Below are 18,713 nucleotides of genomic sequence, written 5' to 3'. Positions count from 1 at the left end.
GATGATGGAGGAGCGGAAGCATTTAATACCTTGGTCCCTTGAGCCATAAGGCAAATGGGAAATTCATCATCACTTTCGGAGTAGTTGTTGAAGAGTCTTTGAGTTGGTGTAGGGGCTTGAATAGCAAGAGTTGCTATTTCTTCTTTGTCGGAGTCATCACTTGACTCCCAACCTTCACCAACATGGGCATTACCATGTTTATTCTTGTATTCCTTGCTCTTCTCCTTGTACTTCTTCTCTTTATCATTGTACTTGTCCTTTGATTTATTGTCCTCCTTGTCATTTTTCTTGTGAGGACAATCGACGATGTAGTGACCTTTCTCGCCGCACTCATAACATCTTCTTTGGTGAACCGGCTTCTTGTCACCTCTTCTCTTCATGAATTTCTTGAAGTTCTTCACCATCATGGCAGTCTCTTCGTCGGTGCTATCATTGTCACTTGAGTCTTCCTTCTTCTTAGACTTTGAGGTCTTCTCTTTTGACTCATTCTTCTTGCTTGGTTCGTCCTTTATAGCAATTGCTTTGACTTCACTTTGTTCAATAGACTTGGACACATCCAAGTTGTTCATCTCATGGAATTGCAACTTGTTGAACAACTCCATAGGTAGCATATGCTTAAACTTTCTTTTGTCTCTAATCATGGTTGCAAGCATTGGATTCTTGGGAGCATATGCTCTAAGCATTTTCTTGGTAACTTTGTGCTCATCCCAATCCTTACTACCAAGCATCCTTATCTCGGTCACAAGAAGCTTCAAGCGATCATGCATTTCTTTAAGACTTTCATCCTTCTTCATGACAAAGGATTCAAGTTCCCCTTGAAGAACATCCATCTTTCCTTCCTTGACCACATCCGTTCCTTCATGAGACAATTGAAGTGTATCCCAAATGTCCTTTGCAATTTCAAGCCCTCTTATCTTGTTGTACTCATATGAGCTTAGGGAGCTTCGAAGAACCATCACGGCTTGAGCATTTCGGAAAAAGTCATGTTCTTGCTCTTTTGTGTGAGGGGGCTTAGCGTTAATGTCCACACCTACAACCATAATAGTCCAAAGAGAGGGATGAAGACCATATAAGTACATTTTCATATCATCACTCCAACGAGCATAGTCACTCCTATCAAAGTGAGGAACTTTTCCTATTGGAACTGACGTAAAAGAAAGGTTAGCGGGATCAAGAGTTCTATGAGAGGAAGAAGTCTCATATGAACGAGACACCGCATGAAGTCCTGCAAGAATTTCTTTCTCCTTCAACTTCTTCTTGAGAAGCTTTTTGCTTTCTTCTCGGCTTGTTCGGCAATCTTCTTTCTTATCTTTTCACTTCGTTTTTTCTTCTTCTCCGCTTCCTCCAAGCTCTCATCAACATCGCTTATAGCAAAGTCCTCATCATCATCTGAGCATGATTCCACTACCACATGTTCTTTCTCGGAGGATGCACCAATACTGGAGTTATCACCGATCCCGGCCATAGTGTGTTTCCCTTAGCGGTTAAGCCTTAATCAAGGGATTAGGCTATGATACCAATTGAAAGGACCAACACTAGGCCTAGAGGGGGGGTGAATAGGCCTTGTTCAAATTTTCCTGAAAAACTTGATAGAAAAACGTCAGCGGCCGGATGATCTGGCACAACGTCGGATCTTCCGGGGGTCGGATGATTCGGCCTATGGTCGGATCTTCCAGCCAGGAGAAAATGACCAACAACTAAATTCAAAATATAATTAACTTTTGATAATTCCCTTTGAATACAAAGTTGATAAAAGGTATTACAAAGCCTATGCAGGTATCCAATGTAAGAGATCTACACCTATCTAGTAGATCGGGTCAAAACAAGCTCAAGAACGATATGAACAACAATAAGTAAATGGAGACACAAGATTTAATCCGAAGTTCACTCCACAAAGGAGCTACGTCTCCATTGAGATGCTCACAAAGAGCCGGGCTGTCACTAGCCCCAAGTCTCTCACAATCAACTACAAAGGAGGATTGAGTTACTTACTATTGATCTCACAAAGAGATGGGTAATACAAACTTCCGAGAGCTCAAACCACAAAGGAATGGGAGCTTACCGGCACCTCTAACCATCTAGGAGCAATGCTCCAAGAGTAACAAACGCAAATCGACGAATCAAAGGATGCTTCGAGTGCTTCTTGAGATGAACAAGTAAAAGCCCACGAAGAGCTCTCTTCCCACACCCCAAACCTCACTTCCTCTCAATCCCTAGGTGAATCTTTGCAAGAATCAAGCTCTTGGATGGAGGAGAGAGTTGAAATCAATGCTATGGAGGGGTGTTAGGTCATGGGAAGCAGCAGCCACGAATGAGGGGGGTGAGAGGGTATAAATACCCCACCCTCCTCAAGTGACCGTTATGTGTAAACTGAGGGGTACCAGATCATCCGGCCTATAGCCGGATCATCCGACCCAGCACCGACTTTAAGCACGAAAAGCTCTCCAGAATTCCCAGGACCGGATCATCCGGCAAGGGGGTCGGATCATCCGGCCAGCAACAGAGGGTTCCAGGTGTATAGGCCGGATCATCCGACCCAGGGCAGAGGGGATCAGCCAGGCATGCCGGATCATCCGGCCTGGGGCAGAGGTTATAGGTTGGCAGGCCGGATCATCCGGTCTAGGGCCGGATCATCCGACCCAGATGAACTTGGAAGGAAGGTTTTCTCAAAAGAGGTATTTCATCTCAAATTTGAAGCATTTTGACAACCTAGATCAATCGACAGCATCCCCCTTTATAGTACGGTGGTCCTATACTCAAATTCAAAATGAAAATATTTTGAAGTAAATCACCAGTGAACTCCACCACCATACATATTCAAATTGGGGACCTTCTTTTCATCTTCTTCTCAAATCTTTTCATTTTATTCCTGCACACAACTTCATCAAAGCATCATATCCCAAATTGTGATCGTCAAGAATCACCAAAATCAATTAGGGGCCTAGATGCACTTTCAGCTCCCCGCACCTCGTCGTCTCTTCGGGCCGGGGTGGCGCCCACACTTTGCTTGTGGCGGCGCTCCGGCTCCGATTCTTTCCCTTTCCCTTTCCCAGCGGGGGTCGGACCTCCGTGGCTGGACCCGCCGGGAGCCTCGTTGGGGCATTGCTGGCGGTCGGGCGAGGTGCCGGGGATATGGATCCCACGATTGGGGTCACCTCCTACCTGCCGGACCTCCAGGCCACCCTCGTTGAGGGTCAGCATCGACGCCAGGACTGCCGACCGCATCGCCTGGTCCACGCACAGGGCCTTGACCCCTCTCGGGGAGGACCAGTGACTCCAGGGAGAACGCCTCGCCGGTCATCGCTCGGATCGAGGCCTCCAGCTCCGCCCTGGTCAAATCGGTGCCGGGCCCACGCACGATCCTGCAGCAGTCGTTTGGCCTCGTGTACATGCAGGCCATCCTGGGCCGCTGCTGCAGGGGGACGATGCGGCACCTCAGGAAGTCGCACAGCACCATCAAGGACGTCAGGCCACCCTTCGCCAGATTCTTGACCCGGTTCAGGACCGGGTCGATCTCCGCCGGCAACGACGGTTTGGCCTTCCAGGTGCTCCGGTCGCTAAGTGGCCCTTCCGTCGGGAGCTCCAGGCAGTCGTTGGCGTCGGTCGCGGCGATGACCCAGCCGTCACGCCAGTCCTCCCACTTGGCACTGGAGAAGGCGCTAATGTAGGAGCTGGTCGACCCTTGCCGGAGCTGGAAGTAGTAGGCGTCGATCTCGCGCTTGCTCCTCCCTAACCTGACCAGGGCGTAGAAGTGCCTGAAGATGGTGGTGCAGGGACGGACCCCCACGAACATCTCCATGAAGTGGGCGAAGACCGCCACAAGGAGGACGGAGTGGGAGGTAAGGTGCTGAAGCTGAAGGCCGAACTCCTCCAGGAGCAGGAGGAAGAAGGAGGAGATCGGCGGCACCAACCCGCACATGGCGTACAAGTTGAAGAGGACGAACTCCTCCGTGGCCAGGTTGTTGAGGGGGATTTTGCCGGCCCGGATCCTCCCGACGAGCTCCGGTGTGGTCGATCCTAGAAGGCGGCGCACCGAGTCGAGCTGGATCTCGCGCTGGAAGCGGTGGGGATGACGAAGAGAAGACATCGCGATGGTCGCTACGATTACGGGGGGTGGATTGCAAGGGAGCAGGAAGGAGAAGAAATGCCGAGCGCAAGAAAGCAGATCACAAATGTGCGAGCGGAGACGAAGGGGCGCTGCAGCGTCTGTTGAAGGCAAGAGCGAAAAGGTAGCCGATCTCTGCGGTGCCTGCCTTTTAAGTAAAGCTGCTCGCCCTCTCGAACTCCGCAGCGACAGAGGAGAAGCCGAACGGTTGCCTACACCAGGCCTCCTCCTCTCACACTCTATGACCGGTGGGCCCAGGCCCGCCAGTCAATATAGTGGCCACTGAAGGTGGGGGGAAAAGGCGGAATCCGAACCGCTAGAGCCGCAGGGCGGGCTCAAATAAGAAAAGAATCTGGACCGTCTGGCGCGCGGAGCACGGGCGGAGGCCGGGTCCCTCGGGGATCCCGCCAAGGGGGAAAGCTCCTACTTGCCCCTTCTCGACAGGCGCAAACCGTCCACCCGACGCAACGCTGGGATATGGCCGCACCTGCGGGTTCGTTCCTCACCCGAGGTAGGCCCGGGGGCCTCTGTGGGTACATACGGACAGGGGGTACCTCCTGCTAGGGTGTCCAACCAGATGGGCACAAGGTTATCCGTGACCTCGCTCTTGTCCTATGGGTGACGGGGCATACATCCCGGGCCTGACAGCTGGGATCATGGTCACCGGACCAACCCCCCCCCCCCCCCCCCCCCCCCCCGTGCTCATATAGGTCTGGCGCCTCCACGTGCCCACGAGGACAGGGCGCTCGGGAATAGCCTCCACAGGCCCGGACCCCCCAGGGGGTCCGGTGCCACAATATGTGGGGGCCAGACCCCTCTGGGCCTGTCCATCTGGACCGGCCTCGGGGGCCCGGACCTCCCATTCCCCCGGGAAGGGGTCCCGCGCCGCCACGTGCCGCCTCAAGCTGCCAGGGAGGCGGCTGCAGAGCCAACCCTGCCACGTGTCTGTGGCAGAAGACCTCTCGTGGGGCGCCAGCCCAGCTACCGCATTAAATGCGGGTAGGTGGGCTGCGCGTGCCCAAGATAGGGCATGGCCTGCCAACTGACACACGGGGTAAGTATGCTGACACCACGGTAAGTCCGTCTGTTTCCAAGGCGGCGCGTCATATCATCGCGCACTGTGCGCGGGCAAGCGGCGTACAGTCAACTCACGGCGCCGCGCACGTGGGTAATGATGGTCTGCTACCGGAGAGCCGAGGTGTGCACTGCTACAGTATGCGCGGAGGCGACGGCGCAGCGGGTCAGCGCAGCTCTTTCGCCTGTCAGAAGGGTTGTAGCCCAACATTGACAGCACGTCTTCCTCTATGCGTAGTCACTGACAGCAGGTACTGTGCCGGTAAGGTGGCACATGACTGATTCCTGGCTGTAGATACGCACATCAACTTCCCGATCGAGAGGACTACAGAGAGGAGCTGGAGAGGAAGATCTCCATATCTCTCATATTACAGGCTTCTGTAGGCCGGGCCCACCTATCGGGGCCACGCACAGTGTATGCACTCCCCTTGGTCTATAAAAGGGAGAGTGCACTCGTTAGAACAAAAGCTCTAGCTCATACACAAGGTTCCAAGTTCCATGCTTTTCACAAGCAATCCAACACTCAAGTGGACGTAGGGTATTACGCTCCGGCGGCCCGAACCACTCTAAATCCTCCACTGATCAAGCGCTCCTAAGTCTCCCCCAAACTCTTCCTAACTAGGATTAGGCGGGTGCATTCCGCCACCCGGCTGGAGATTTCCTCCGACAGTATGCATGACAAACCGGCCGTGAGCTTAGCTTGGGTGTGCAAGACAAAACTGGGAGCTTGGTTCTCATATTCTTGTTGCAGAGCCACTTGTGAACTGTTAGCATTTTGTAGCAAGGGGATCTATTGGCTTGTAGCCTATGAATGCTTATTGCCGCAGCGCACAGATTTATGAACTAAGTTTAGCTAAGCCATCCTTTTCTTGTATGATGTTCTGGACACACTTGTTAAGTGGTTCTATACAATCACCGTGGTGCTTGGACCCTTGCATAAGATTAAAATATATATATATATATGGTAACTCCGTATTGAATTGGGTTGAATACCAAATCAGTCATGATATTGAAATGGACCACAATTTCAATTCTAGATTACACGAAATTAGCTTTTGGAATCTTATGAACCAAGCCAATTCAATTTTAATTTCCATTTGGAAGACAAAGGGTGGAATTGAAATTTTTCCAGTGACAAAGAGGAGATGGGAATGCCGGCCGGGGGGAAGAAAGAGCAGCCGCCGCCGTAAGGGGCCGGACCCGCACCGCCGCCGCTGTCGGGAGGGGCCCCGACGCGCGTGCTGGGCCTGTGCAGTTGCCACATGCGTGCCAACCCATGCCATCGCTGGGAAGGGAATGAGGGAGGAAGGGGCCAGCGGGTAGGGTGATGCAGCCTCAGGGAGGGAGGGAGGGAACCGGCGTGTGGGGAGAAGGTTCGGTCTCGTGCGACCAATTCAGTGCAAAACCGAGAGGTTAGGCTCGGTGAGGAGAATACCGATTGGTATCGGGGTAAGATTTCAATTCCGAATTCCAATCCTCCCAAATAACTGTAATTAAGGTTAGCAAATGCTAATTCCAGAATCTAAAGCTGAATATCTATCTCCAAACGGGGGAGTTTGATGTTTTAAACTCGGCACTTTTTTTTACTGTCAACCTCTTCTACAATTATTGCGAGCACCGGCGTGGTTGGGGGGGCGGGGGGTTTCTCTGATGAGGTTACCATGACGAGGGCAGGATACACTGCGGACCTCCAGCGGATGAGGTCGGATGAACACTTGTAGAGTTGTAGTGGAGAAACAGGGCAAGAGGGGCAGATCGAGACTTAAAAAAAAAGGGTTTTAAAAAAATAAAATTCGGAAAAGGGGTGCCGGTTGGGAAAAATTCGAAAAATGGGTACCTCCCGCCCATTGATCGGGCGGGAAGCGTGGGGCTGGGGACCTCCTGCCCATCCAACGGGCGGGAGGTACCCCGAGGGCCTCTTCGCGAATAAGAAACTTTTCTTATTCGCGAAGAGATCCCCGCGAGGGCGTCCCGCCCATCCAACGGGCGGGAGGTAGTGCCGAGGGGCATCCCGCCCGTTGGGCGAGCGGGAGGTCCACCACCCCTCCCCCCCCCCCCCCCCGCGCTATATAAGCCCCCACCTGCCCCTAAATTTCTATTTTATTCAGCAAAAACCAGGAAAAAAAGAAAGGGAGGAGAGGAAGAGAGAAGAGGAAGCGGCGAAGCCCTGTTCACACGTCGATTTGGAGGTATATTCTCATTCTAGTCGTATAATTACTTGAAAATAACTATAATCTAGGAAATATTTCTTAGGGTAGTTATGTTTTGAATAGTTTTTAGTATTTTCAATTGTTTTTAGTATAATTTATATTCTGAATAGTTTAGAATCTGGAAAATATAATCTGGAAATCGCTGAAACTTAGGGTCATTGTGTATTAATATGTAGTATAACTAGTTTATTAATGATTGACAGATATGTCTTCCGAGAAGGGTATTTTTAGTATATATTACGGAGAAGGAAATGTGATTTATGGGCCGAATAGGGTAGATTTATGTCCTTTGCCAACAGATACTGCACAGGATGAAGCAGAGGCTTTGTGTCCTTTGCCAACAGATACTGCACATACTCGCAGAAGGTCCGGGTCAGTGGTGAAAACCTTTTCTAAATGGATTGAGAATGAACCGAAGGAGAAGTGGGCGTTGCTTTACGATACCGATGGTGCAAGGTACAACATAATGACCACCAACTTCGCCGAGGTTTACAATTGGGTGCTGCGAGGTGTTCGTGGGCTTCCACTGGTTGCAATTGTGGAATTCATCGTCTGCGGGTGTACCGATTACTTTAAGGATCGGTTCACTAAAAATCAGGCATACATGCAAGATCCTGACAGATATTTTAGGAGATTGATGATAAAATATATGACTAAGAAGGCAGCTAGCGCCCAGCTACATCACGTACAACAATGTGGTACACAGGAGCTCAAGTTTGAGGTAGCTCCCAAAGACAGAGCACGACGTGGCATGAGACGTCAAACTCCTGTAAAGGAGTGCATCCTCAAATTTGATGGAACTTGTTGTTGCTCATGCATGAGGCCAAAGTTGCTGCACATATACCTTGTTCTCATGTAATGGCTACTTGTGCGGATATTCGACATCCTGTCGATATATATGTTTCCCATTACTTCAGAAAGGAGACAATTGCCAGCACCTGAAAATATGAGATCTATGGGTTCCGTATGGTTGGATCGTTCACTGAGATAGCGAATCTTGTGATATATATTCCAGATCCGAGAACAGCTCGGGTTAAGAGAGGGCACCGTAAGACATGGTGTATTCGTAATGACATGGATGAGTCAGAGCTCCGTCCGAGGATACAACGCTGCAGTGCATGTAATCAGAGTGGACACACGTATAAACGTTGTCCAAACAATGATGCTGGGCCCAATTCTGCTGAAGCTGGCCCTACAGGTGATGCTACAGATGGAAGACCTCCGGTTGCATCAAGGAGTGGGAGACGTCGCCGATCGAGTGCTACTACGATATCAGGCATCGTTTAGTTGTAATTTTATTTGAACATTGTTTACTCATGTGTAATATTTGCCGCGTTGAGTTTGTATCAGACTTGGATGTGTATTTGTAATTTTAATAGACCATTATGTGTATTTGTAATATTTGCCGCATTGACTTTTAACAGATCATTATGTGTGTTTGTAATTATAACTGTGACTTGGCATTTATATATTTAAACTTGTTTGTTATCATACTATTTTATTTTTAATAGCTTTATGTATCGTACTATCGTAATATTTGGATTCTACGTTGCAAAACGTTATCGCTTAACCATCTTCATATGAGTTTTAGATACCGTAATCTTCTTCGTAAAATTGAACTAAATTTTTTTACGTATACAAAAAGTATGGCGAATAAATCTTATATTTGAAAAAAGTATGAATTTTAAATAGTTTGTAAAATATAAATTCCAATAAAAAATAATAAAAAAATAAGTAGGTGGGCACCTCCCGCCCGTTGGGCGGGCGGGACGCCTCCCGCCCACTGGCCGGGCGGGATGCCTCAGGGGCCTCTTCGTGAATAAGAAACTTTTCTTATTCACGAAGAGGCCCTCGGGAGGGGCCTGGAAATAGTTTTGGAACCTCCCGCCCGCTGGATGGGCGGGAGGTCCCCGGCCCCACGCCTCCCGCCCGATCAACGGACGGGAGGTAACCATTTTTCGAATTTTTCCCAGCCCTCCTTTTTAAAATTTTATTTTTTTAAGCCCTTTTTTTTAAAAAAAAAAACTCGGCAGATCGAGGCTGCCCAGGCCCACAACAAGAGAAGAATACCAGGAGAAGGTATTGCAGTCGGCCCGGCCCAAGCATCTACTTATCACGAAGCCCACCGTATCTTCGCCTCCCTCGGCTCGTCTCCACACACCCGGCCCGCGGGCATTCCACCACCATCCCGTGCTCTCCTCCCCGCGGCGGCGGCGTGGGCACCGGCTCCGGCTACTCCTATCCTCCCAATCCCTGCTGCCCGCGCGCTCGCCCTCTCCTCGCCGCCACGATGCGGTTTGACCTGGATGGCATGCCGGTGCACTTCCCGTACGCCGCGATCTACCCGGAGCAGCACGCGTACATGGGGGAGCTCAAGCGCGCCCTCGACGCGCGGGGGCACGCGCTGCTCGAGATGCCCACGGGCACCGGCAAGACGGCGGCGCTGATCTCCCTCATCACCTCCTACTCCCTCGCCAACCCGTCCCGCCCGCTCCGCCTCATCTACTGCACGCGCACCGTGCACGAGATGGAGAAGACCCTCGCCGAGCTCCGCCTCCTCTTCGGCCACCTGCCCCCTGCCGCCTCCCGCTCCCTCCTCGCACTCGGCCTCTCCTCCCGCAAGAACCTCTGCGTCCACCCGCAGGCGTCCGCCGCCGCTGCCCGGGACTCCGTCGACACCGCGTGCCGCCGCCTCACGGCATCCTGGGTCCGCGAGAAGGCTGCGTCCGACCCGGAGTCCACGCCGCTGTGCGAGTTCTACGAGACGTTCGACCGCGCCGCCGCCGGCGGAGACCTCGCCTCCCTCATGCCGCCCGGGGTGTACACCCTCGCTGACCTTCGCGCGCTGGGTAGGCAGCGGCGGGTCTGCCCCTACTTCCTCGCCAGGCAGATGGTCAAGTACGCCAATGTTGTGGTGTATAGCTACCAGTACCTGCTCGATCCCAAGGTGGCCAGCATTGTGTCAAGGGAGATGCAGAAGGAGTGCGTCATCGTGTTCGATGAGGCTCACAACATCGACAATGTCTGCATCGAGGCACTCAGTGTCAGCATCCGCAAGCAGACGCTAGAAGGTGCTGAGCGGAATCTGCGGCGTATCTCACAAGAGATTGACAGGTACTATTCTCAATTGTTGGAGAAGCTTCAGTTCAGCCAATAGTAGTTACTGAACAATAGATACTGTGTCTTCAAAAGGATCCAACTTTGTGATGGGTAATTGAAGCTTGCTTGCTAACTGCTATATTTGGTAGGAAGGTTCAAGGCCACTGATGCCAATAGGCTTCGTGCTGAGTACAACAGACTGGTGGATGGGCTGGCACAGAGGGGGAATCTACCAAGTGAGTATTCCTTCTTCTCACTGCTATTCCTGCATTTAACACTGTCAGTTGTGGCCATCTACAGATAACTCACACTATATATGCTTCTTGTGATAAAGTATCGGATGCTTGGCTTGCCAATCCGGCTCTGCCTGATGACATTCTGAAGGAAGCTGTTCCTGGAAACATAAGGAGGGCTGAGCATTTCCTTGCTGTATTGCGGCGGCTTGTGAGGTTCCTTGATGGACGGCTGGAAACAGAAAACGTTGAGAATGAAATGCCTGTTTCCTTTGTTGCATCAATCCATTCCCAGGCTGGAATCGACCAGAAAATGCTCAGGTTTTGTTATGACCGGCTACACTCCCTAATGATGACATTAGAGATAACCGATACAGATGAGTTCATGCACATTCAGACCATCTGCGACTTTGCCACATTGATTGGAACTTACACACGAGGCTTTTCCATAATAATAGAACCATATGATGAAAGAATGCCTGACATTCGTGATCCTGTGATTCAGGTATCCATCCTAATCTTCGTGATCATAATGCCATTGTAACCACACTGCTTCATTAATGTGCTAATGAGTTTGTATGTGTTGCAGCTGAGCTGCCATGATGCTTCACTCGCAATAAGACCTGTTTTTGATCGCTTTGAAACAGTGGTGATCACTTCTGGAACTCTCAGCCCAATTGATCTTTATCCTCGTCTCTTGAATTTTAATCCTGTTATAAGCAGAAGTTTCACAATGTCCTTAACAAGGGATTGTATTTGTCCCATGGTCTTGACTCGAGGAAGGTATGAATTGGTCCCACTTGAACTTCATAGTTCATATATCAGAATGTTATGTAGCATGTCTGATTGTTTATATGCTAGTATTGTCAGCATTTTCCAACTTTTGTAAATGATACTTTTCATTTCTGAGAATCATATGACGCTTATAGGACCCCTTCAGTTGTTTCTAAAATTTCATTTTACTAAACCTCTGTGTGAACTTTAATCATTACATCATTTCAGTGATCAGCTACCTGTGAGTACAAAGTTTGATATGCGTAGTGATCCTGGTGTGGTGAGGAATTATGGCCGCCTCTTGCTGGAAATGGCTTCTGCTGTTCCAGATGGTATAGTTTGCTTTTTTGTCAGTTACTCCTATATGGATGGTATTGTCAACAGCTGGCACGAAATGGGAATTCTGCAGGTTATTTCTTTCACCTGACATTATTCTTTTATAGAGTTGCTACAATTCAGATAAAAAGTGTACTATAGCTAACTGGCAATGACCCTAATTGTATAACCATATGCAGTTCTGCAAGTTTATGAATTGACTATCTCGCAGTTCCTCTAGAACACCATCAATTATAGTAAAATATCTTATGGTTATAAGCATCTGATGCCATATTTCCAAAACATGTTTGGATTTTCCATGCAACTATGTATTGATACAAGAGTTGAGTCAACCGTTGACCTGGGTTCATATTAAGACCTAAGTATTTGGCCTGTATAGCACTCATATAGACACCATCTAATTATTTACTGCACCAGCAATGTGCATATGGAACTGGATATTGTTGCTTTAGGTATTACCTTTGGTGCTAGATATTTAATATGTAGAATATCTTAACATATGTGCAACTTTGTATCTAAAAAAGATATACTAGTCACTTGTGTTACATCTTGTTATCCACAAAGATATGGTAGTCATTTGTTTTATAACTTATAAGGGATGACATGAAATTATATAGCTTCCACATGGTGTATTTCTCAATGGCATCTCAATTCCTTTACTTTTTTTATTTTATTCTCAAGGATGATTTTACAATTTCCTATTTTATCCCAGTTAAGATATATGTGTGAGAGTTCCCAAGAACTAAAACCTGTTGTTACAATGTCGCAGGACATCATGCAACATAAATTAGTATTCATCGAAACTCCAGATGTTGTTGAGACAACTTTGGCTCTTGATAACTACAGAAAGGCGTGCGACTGTGGAAGAGGTGCTGTTTTCTTCTCTGTTGCCAGGTTGGTTCGCACTGTATTAATTTCCAATCAGAAAAATCTTCAAAATTCGCTGTTTGTTCATGTTTAATATCAGTTCGGTGACTATATAAGAGGTGACAGAGATAAAAAAAATGTTATCACCACCATTTTAGGCTATAGATGCACTCTTGCTAAAACTTTATTCAATGCAGGGGCAAAGTTGCTGAAGGTATCGATTTTGACCGACACTATGGCAGACTTGTTATCATGTTTGGTGTTCCTTTCCAGTACACACTTAGCCGGTGAGTTTTGTTACATCTAATTTCAGTCTTCTGTACCCCTTGATTTTGGTGCCAAGCTACCATCAGTTCATGCCTACAAGTGGTTTAGATGCATGTGCACACTTTCAAAATGTTAACAGAACTCAACATTGTCGCTATGTTGCAATCTGTGGTAGCTTTTATCATTTCATAGCAATTGCCTTCGTTTGTCTTTATATGATTTGCAGGATATTGCTTGCTAGATTGGAGTACCTAAGAGAGACTTTTCAGATAAAAGAGGGCGACTTCCTGACGTTTGATGCTTTGGTAATAGCATTGTTTCTGTCAGTACCACGAGCACCTTTTGATTGGCACCTTTTATTTTTTTTATTTTTGTAACAAAATTTCTTGAAATTTTGAAATCTCGGTAATGTTAGAGGCAAGCGGCCCAATGTGTTGGCCGTGTGATTCGCTCTAAAGCAGACTATGGGATGATGATATTTGCTGACAAGAGGTACTTGATTACTGCCTTGACGTTTATAGTTGCTTTATGTTGATGAACTGGCAGCAATCTTGTGGTATCAGTTATGCACCGAATTATCAATTTACATGTTGATAAAAATGGTTTCCCATTTTCTTGCATTTGAACATGTAGTGGTCCAGTCGAAACGGTCCATTTTGGTTCAAAATTCTTTACTAAAATGTCAACAAAATGGTAGCATCCTTGGGAAGCATATGATGCATGAAGGTGGAGTTTCCAACTAAGAATTGTACATTTGATCATTGTGTTTTTGTAAACAATTTTACTTAATAATCATTGGTTAGTTAAATACTTGGGTCCTATGGAATTTTTGGCGACTAATAAGTGCATGTCTGGTCTGAGGTCCATCAAAATTGCATCTATACTTCCATGACACATGCTCTGCCCAATTCCCTGCATTATTAATCACCTGGATATAGTAATGGTTTATGTGAAATTTCACGTTTGCTAATTCCATGGTATTTTTACTTACAGGTACAGTCGACATGATAAACGGTCTAAATTGCCTGGGTGGATACTGTCACACTTGCATGATGCTCACCTAAACCTGAGCACTGATATGGCTCTGCATATAGCTCGGGAGGTATGTTTTTGGCTCTGGTTTCCATGACTGGTGCTTTGAAGCTTGAATTGCATCGGGCAATTGTAAATTAGAAGTTTTAAAGAACAAATTAGCCGGTAAAGATATGTTATTGCCAATGGCGCACTCCAGAAACTAGACTGCATGTGCACTTACTTGATTCCTTTCTCCCCTACACATGAAATTTTCATAAAGTAACTTCCGTGGTTCTCACATGCTTGAATGTAACATGTCAGACTTGCATCACCTTGCTAGCATTGTGGGGTGTCTCTTTTCCCTTGCGTCGACAAAATCTGGTCTGTTGCTTGTCACATTTAGTTTCTAGTGATCCTACAACACTTGCTCTGCAACAGTTTCTCCGGAGGATGGCACAGCCATACGACAAGACGGGGAGCGGCGGGAAGAAGACGCTCCTGACCGAGGAGGACCTGCAGAATATGGCAGAGGACGCCATGGAGATGTGAAACCATGGATGATGGTTGATGGATGAGAGCCGAGAGGGTTATATGTGGTAGATAACTTACCTGAAGCCACTGTTGTACAAAAATTTTGTAGCCAAAAATCTTTTTGTGGTTGATAGCTTAATTGAAGTACGGATTCAAACGTCACGACGCATGCTACTAATTACTATTACTTGAGTTCACATGGATTTGGTCGTTCAAACAACACCAAGACAGAATGATAGAGCTCGCTGCACCATGATTCCTTACAGTAAAATGCGAGGAGCGCATGGTGGATTGTTCCAAAAGAGCGCCGGTCGTTAGACCACAACGAGGTGGCGGCGTCGTTTCCGACTTGAACTGATGTGATGGCTGGGCATAGCGAAATTAGCTTGACGATAACTGAAAGGTTGGTATTGTTGGAATGAATTTAAGCAGAAATTTTGCAGCTCGGGGATCCTTCTTTTCGGCAAATCTTGTGAGAGATCCTAGTGCGATTCTGAGATTGGATTCAGAATCGGTAGGGAATACGTAAGCACCAAGAGGCAAGAGGTGCGAGAAAGAAAGGGGAGGCACGGTGGCGGACATTGCCCACTGCCATTGGCCACCGAGCGTCCATTGGCGCCCCCGAAATGGATTTAAGTTTCCAATCGATTCACACAGGATTTCAGTTGCACCGCCCACTCGTATCAACCAGTAGCAACGGGCGTCGGCGGTCATGGTGCACTGCAGGGAAGGGCGGAAGGCCGAGGCGCCTGGATGCTGCCGCGGCGGCCGAACCGCGCGGAGGAGGTAGGTAGGACCGCGAGCGGATCGCGACGGGATTCCGGTGGCAGCGGAGAGGCAGGTGGGATCCGGAGGGTAGCGTGGTATTCATCCCGACGGTGCGGACGGAGGGCGGCGGCGGCGCGCGGGCTCATCGGCTTCTCCGGCGACGGCGAGGGATATTTGCACAAGACCCCCTGGTTTGTAAATCCCGGGATTGGCTATTGTTATGAAACCCCCTGTTTTGGATCTCGCGATCCGATCTAGGGGTCTGGATGTAAAAGTTTGGATCGTAGTTTTCCAGAAAAAACCTGGTTTGGATCGCGATTATTAATCGCGATCCAAACTGAGGGTCCGTTTGTGAAATATCTGAATGTATATTTGCACAAAGCGCCCTGCTCCGGTCGGCTCCGCCTCGGGCGCCTCCGGCACCGACGGCTGCCGCCGCCGCCATCACCATTGAGATTCCGTTCCAACCGGAAGCGCAAGGTCGGCTCAGGTCCCGCCCTACCACGAGAGCTCCTCTCCTCCGCTCTGAGGCCGCGCAGGCATCGAAGACGCACGCTTGCGCTCACGCGGCCGGGGATGACGGCCTCGTCTCTTAGAAAACGGCAGCCTACAGTTACAGTGGCCATCGCTCTCCGCTTGTTCGAGTCGCGCGATTCCGATTCCGAGGCCGCGGTGGTGGCTGCTAGTTCTCCCATGGGAATGGGAGGCGAAACAGAGCATTCCTCGTGTGCGGCGAGAAATTTTGAGTTAAAACATGATCTCTTGGTATGCAGGGTCGTGAATTCCAAGCAGTTTTCTCCGTAAAGAAAAATAAACCTAAATTGAAGTTCCAATTCCTGCCTATAGCAGCCGAAACAGAGGGTATTTAGTAAGGCGTTGTTCATACCAATATACCATCACAGCGGACCACTGTCACATCGTGAGATCAAGCCATTGTTCAAGCTGATGAACATGCCCCACCTCTTGAAATGCGGCTTGCTCTGAAGCCGCTGTCATGGAGGCCAAGCAAAGTTGGAGGTTCCTGGCGAGGGGATGTATCAACAGAAGACCAATGGCTCTATTGGTAGGACCATCGTGTGTAGTAGTAGTTCCTGAAAGTGATTGCATGACTTCAGATGTTGAAAAGACTTCAGCACGAGCAAACCATATTGATATGTCAAGTGCAGTGTCTAAGGCTTGGTGACTGTCAAATGGCAACCAGGGTAGATTTAGCGGTTCATAGCTTGGATGTAGACAGCTGGATCAAAGACAAATGCAGAGTCACTAGGGAATAGCTTGTTCAGCATCTCTAAAGAAGGATAAGAGGTATCTATGTCCAGATGCAGGCCAGGATGATTTCTGACAGCGCATATCTTGTTATCAGCCTGCAAAAGTTCTTCAATTGAAATGCATCCTGACCCTACCGTCAGATGCAAATTCTGCATGTTAGGTAATTCCTGAATTTGATGCACAGATGCATAGCTATCCAATGGCTTTCTTTACGAACGTGCCTGAACATGTATTTCTATCCAATGGCTTCTTTATAGGACTTTTGCTTGACCACTTCACTTCAGTGAATTTGAGTGCTTTGTAGTTGTAGTCACGCTGTTGCTCTTCAGACTTCAGGTTGACAATGGCTAAGTAAAGGCTCCAGTGTGAACTTTGTTTCAAACACGGCAAGCAACTCCAGGTAATCAGAAATCCTGATATCAAGCTGAAACTCATTAACATCATTTCTCTGACCCAACCACTTGCCAACTGCTCTTCCAAATCTTCCCACATATATGGCTCAAGAACAACCTTAACATGCTGATATATGAGCCGAGTCCCTCTGAGAGCTCTAGAAAAACAGTCAACATGCCTATTTTTCATTAGTTGAGCTAAGATCTGAAGGAAAAATGATGTTCCTGCCCCAATGCACAAAATGACAAAACCATGAACCTCTTGCATAATCCCACTTGGTTCATGAAGACTTCTTACACCTGAGACATGGATGATGTTCCTCAAATGCCTTGCAGACATCGTGATCAGTCTCATGGTTAAGGAAAACCCATGCTTGCTCGTTCATATCACTGTCAATGCCACGCATACTAGCCCGATTGAAGGTGAATGAAACTGATGATAAGCATAGGTACTTGCAGAGCAAAATGGCCCAGCAGAGAAACAAGCGGCAACAAGCCCTTCATTTGTGCCCCGAAACGAATCTCGCTCAATTCCTCACGGGCTGTGCAGCCTGTGCTGCTGCTTCTCTTCTCCGCGAAATGGATTTCATTCCCTAGTCGATTCAGTTTCACCGCCACGGTCTCAGGACAAGGTATATCATCTATCTGTCAGTAGCAACGGCAATGGCGGAAGGCCAAGGTGCCTAGATTCCGCCGCCGCGGCCGAACCGCGCGGAGGAGCTAGGACCGTGAGCGCAGCGCGAGGAAAGCCGCAGGCAGCGGATAGGCAGGTGGGATCCGGAGACTAGCGCGGTATTCATCGCGGCGGTGCGAGCGGAGCTTGCCGGTGACAGCGGGCTCGTCGGCTTCTCCGGCGCCGGCCCAGGATATTTGCAGAACACCCCCTGATTTGGATCGCGACTACTAATCGCGATCCGGATTAGGGGTCATTTTGTAAATTTTGGGATTAGTAATTTTCACTTCACCCCCTAATTCGGATCGCGATCAATAATCGTGATCCAAACCAGGGATTCAGTTGTAAAAACCGGATAACATATTTTCACATAACCCCTTGGTTTGGAACGCGATCATTAATCGCGATCCAAACTGGGGGTCCTTTTGTAAATTATCCAAATGTATATTTTCATAAAACACTCTGGACCGGTCGGCTCCGCCTCCGGCCTCGACGGCGGCGGCGGCCGCCGCCACCGCCGTAACCGTCCGCCCTAGGTTCCGTTCCAGCCGAAGCGTAGGGTCCCATCCTTGGCTCATGCCCTGCCCTACAACAAGAGCTCCACTCGTCTGCTCTGGTCCGCACAGGCATTGAAGCCGCACCCGCTTGAGCTTACGCGCCGGGCATGGCAGCCTCATCTCCTCCAAGAAAACGGCAGCCTACGCGACCATCACTCTCTTTTTGTTGGAGGCGCGCGATTTACCGTGGTGATGGCTGCTAGTTCTGCAATGAGTGGCGAGACGGAGCTTTCCCCATGTGAGGCGAGAAATTTTTAGCTAAAACTTGGATTTTTTTTTCTATGCAAGGTTGTGAATTCCATGTACAATCGAGCGATTTTCTCCGTAAAGAATAAGAAACAGTCCAGATCTCTCGGTTTTGACAACCAGCTCCAATTCCTGTAATTAGCAGCCGAATGGTGCCTTGTTGATGGCCTACGGTATTTACATGGCATTCAGGGGCATTGTTCGTGCTATCACGGCGGATCAGCATCTCCGTGATGCTCTGAAGTCTGAACCCACTTATGTCGTACGTTGTCCCATCGTGATATCAAGGCATTGTTCA

At 48.7% G+C, this 18,713-nt stretch overlaps 1 protein-coding gene across 1 annotated transcript; it reads left to right on the top strand.

Moving 5' to 3' along the window:
• Window positions 1–9,549: 9,549 nt before the first annotated feature.
• On the top strand, window positions 9,550–14,672 carry LOC112887695 (general transcription and DNA repair factor IIH helicase subunit XPD). The gene is made up of 11 exons (XM_025953947.1): window positions 9,550–10,503; window positions 10,642–10,724; window positions 10,823–11,226; window positions 11,311–11,504; window positions 11,724–11,904; window positions 12,601–12,725; window positions 12,896–12,985; window positions 13,192–13,270; window positions 13,381–13,457; window positions 13,959–14,067; window positions 14,418–14,672. The coding sequence occupies exons 1-11, from the start codon at window positions 9,680–9,682 to the stop codon at window positions 14,526–14,528; spliced, it is 2,277 nt and encodes a 758-aa protein (XP_025809732.1). The 5' UTR covers window positions 9,550–9,679; the 3' UTR covers window positions 14,529–14,672.
• The last annotated feature ends 4,041 nt before the right edge of the window (window positions 14,673–18,713 follow it).

This window comes from Panicum hallii, chromosome 3 (assembly GCF_002211085.1).
Source record: "Panicum hallii strain FIL2 chromosome 3, PHallii_v3.1, whole genome shotgun sequence".
NCBI lineage: Eukaryota > Viridiplantae > Streptophyta > Magnoliopsida > Poales > Poaceae > Panicum > Panicum hallii.
This window is presented reverse-complemented; position numbering and strand designations above follow the sequence as displayed.

Excerpts from the sequence above, each read along its gene's own strand:
- LOC112887695 (XM_025953947.1), top strand. The coding sequence starts at position 9,680 with ATGCGGTTTGACCTGGATGGCATGCCGGTGCACTTCCCGTACGCCGCG. Across the intron at positions 11,227-11,310 it reads TTCGTGATCCTGTGATTCAG|CTGAGCTGCCATGATGCTTC; the intron begins GTATCCATCCTA and ends TATGTGTTGCAG. Across the intron at positions 11,905-12,600 it reads ACGAAATGGGAATTCTGCAG|GACATCATGCAACATAAATT; the intron begins GTTATTTCTTTC and ends ACAATGTCGCAG.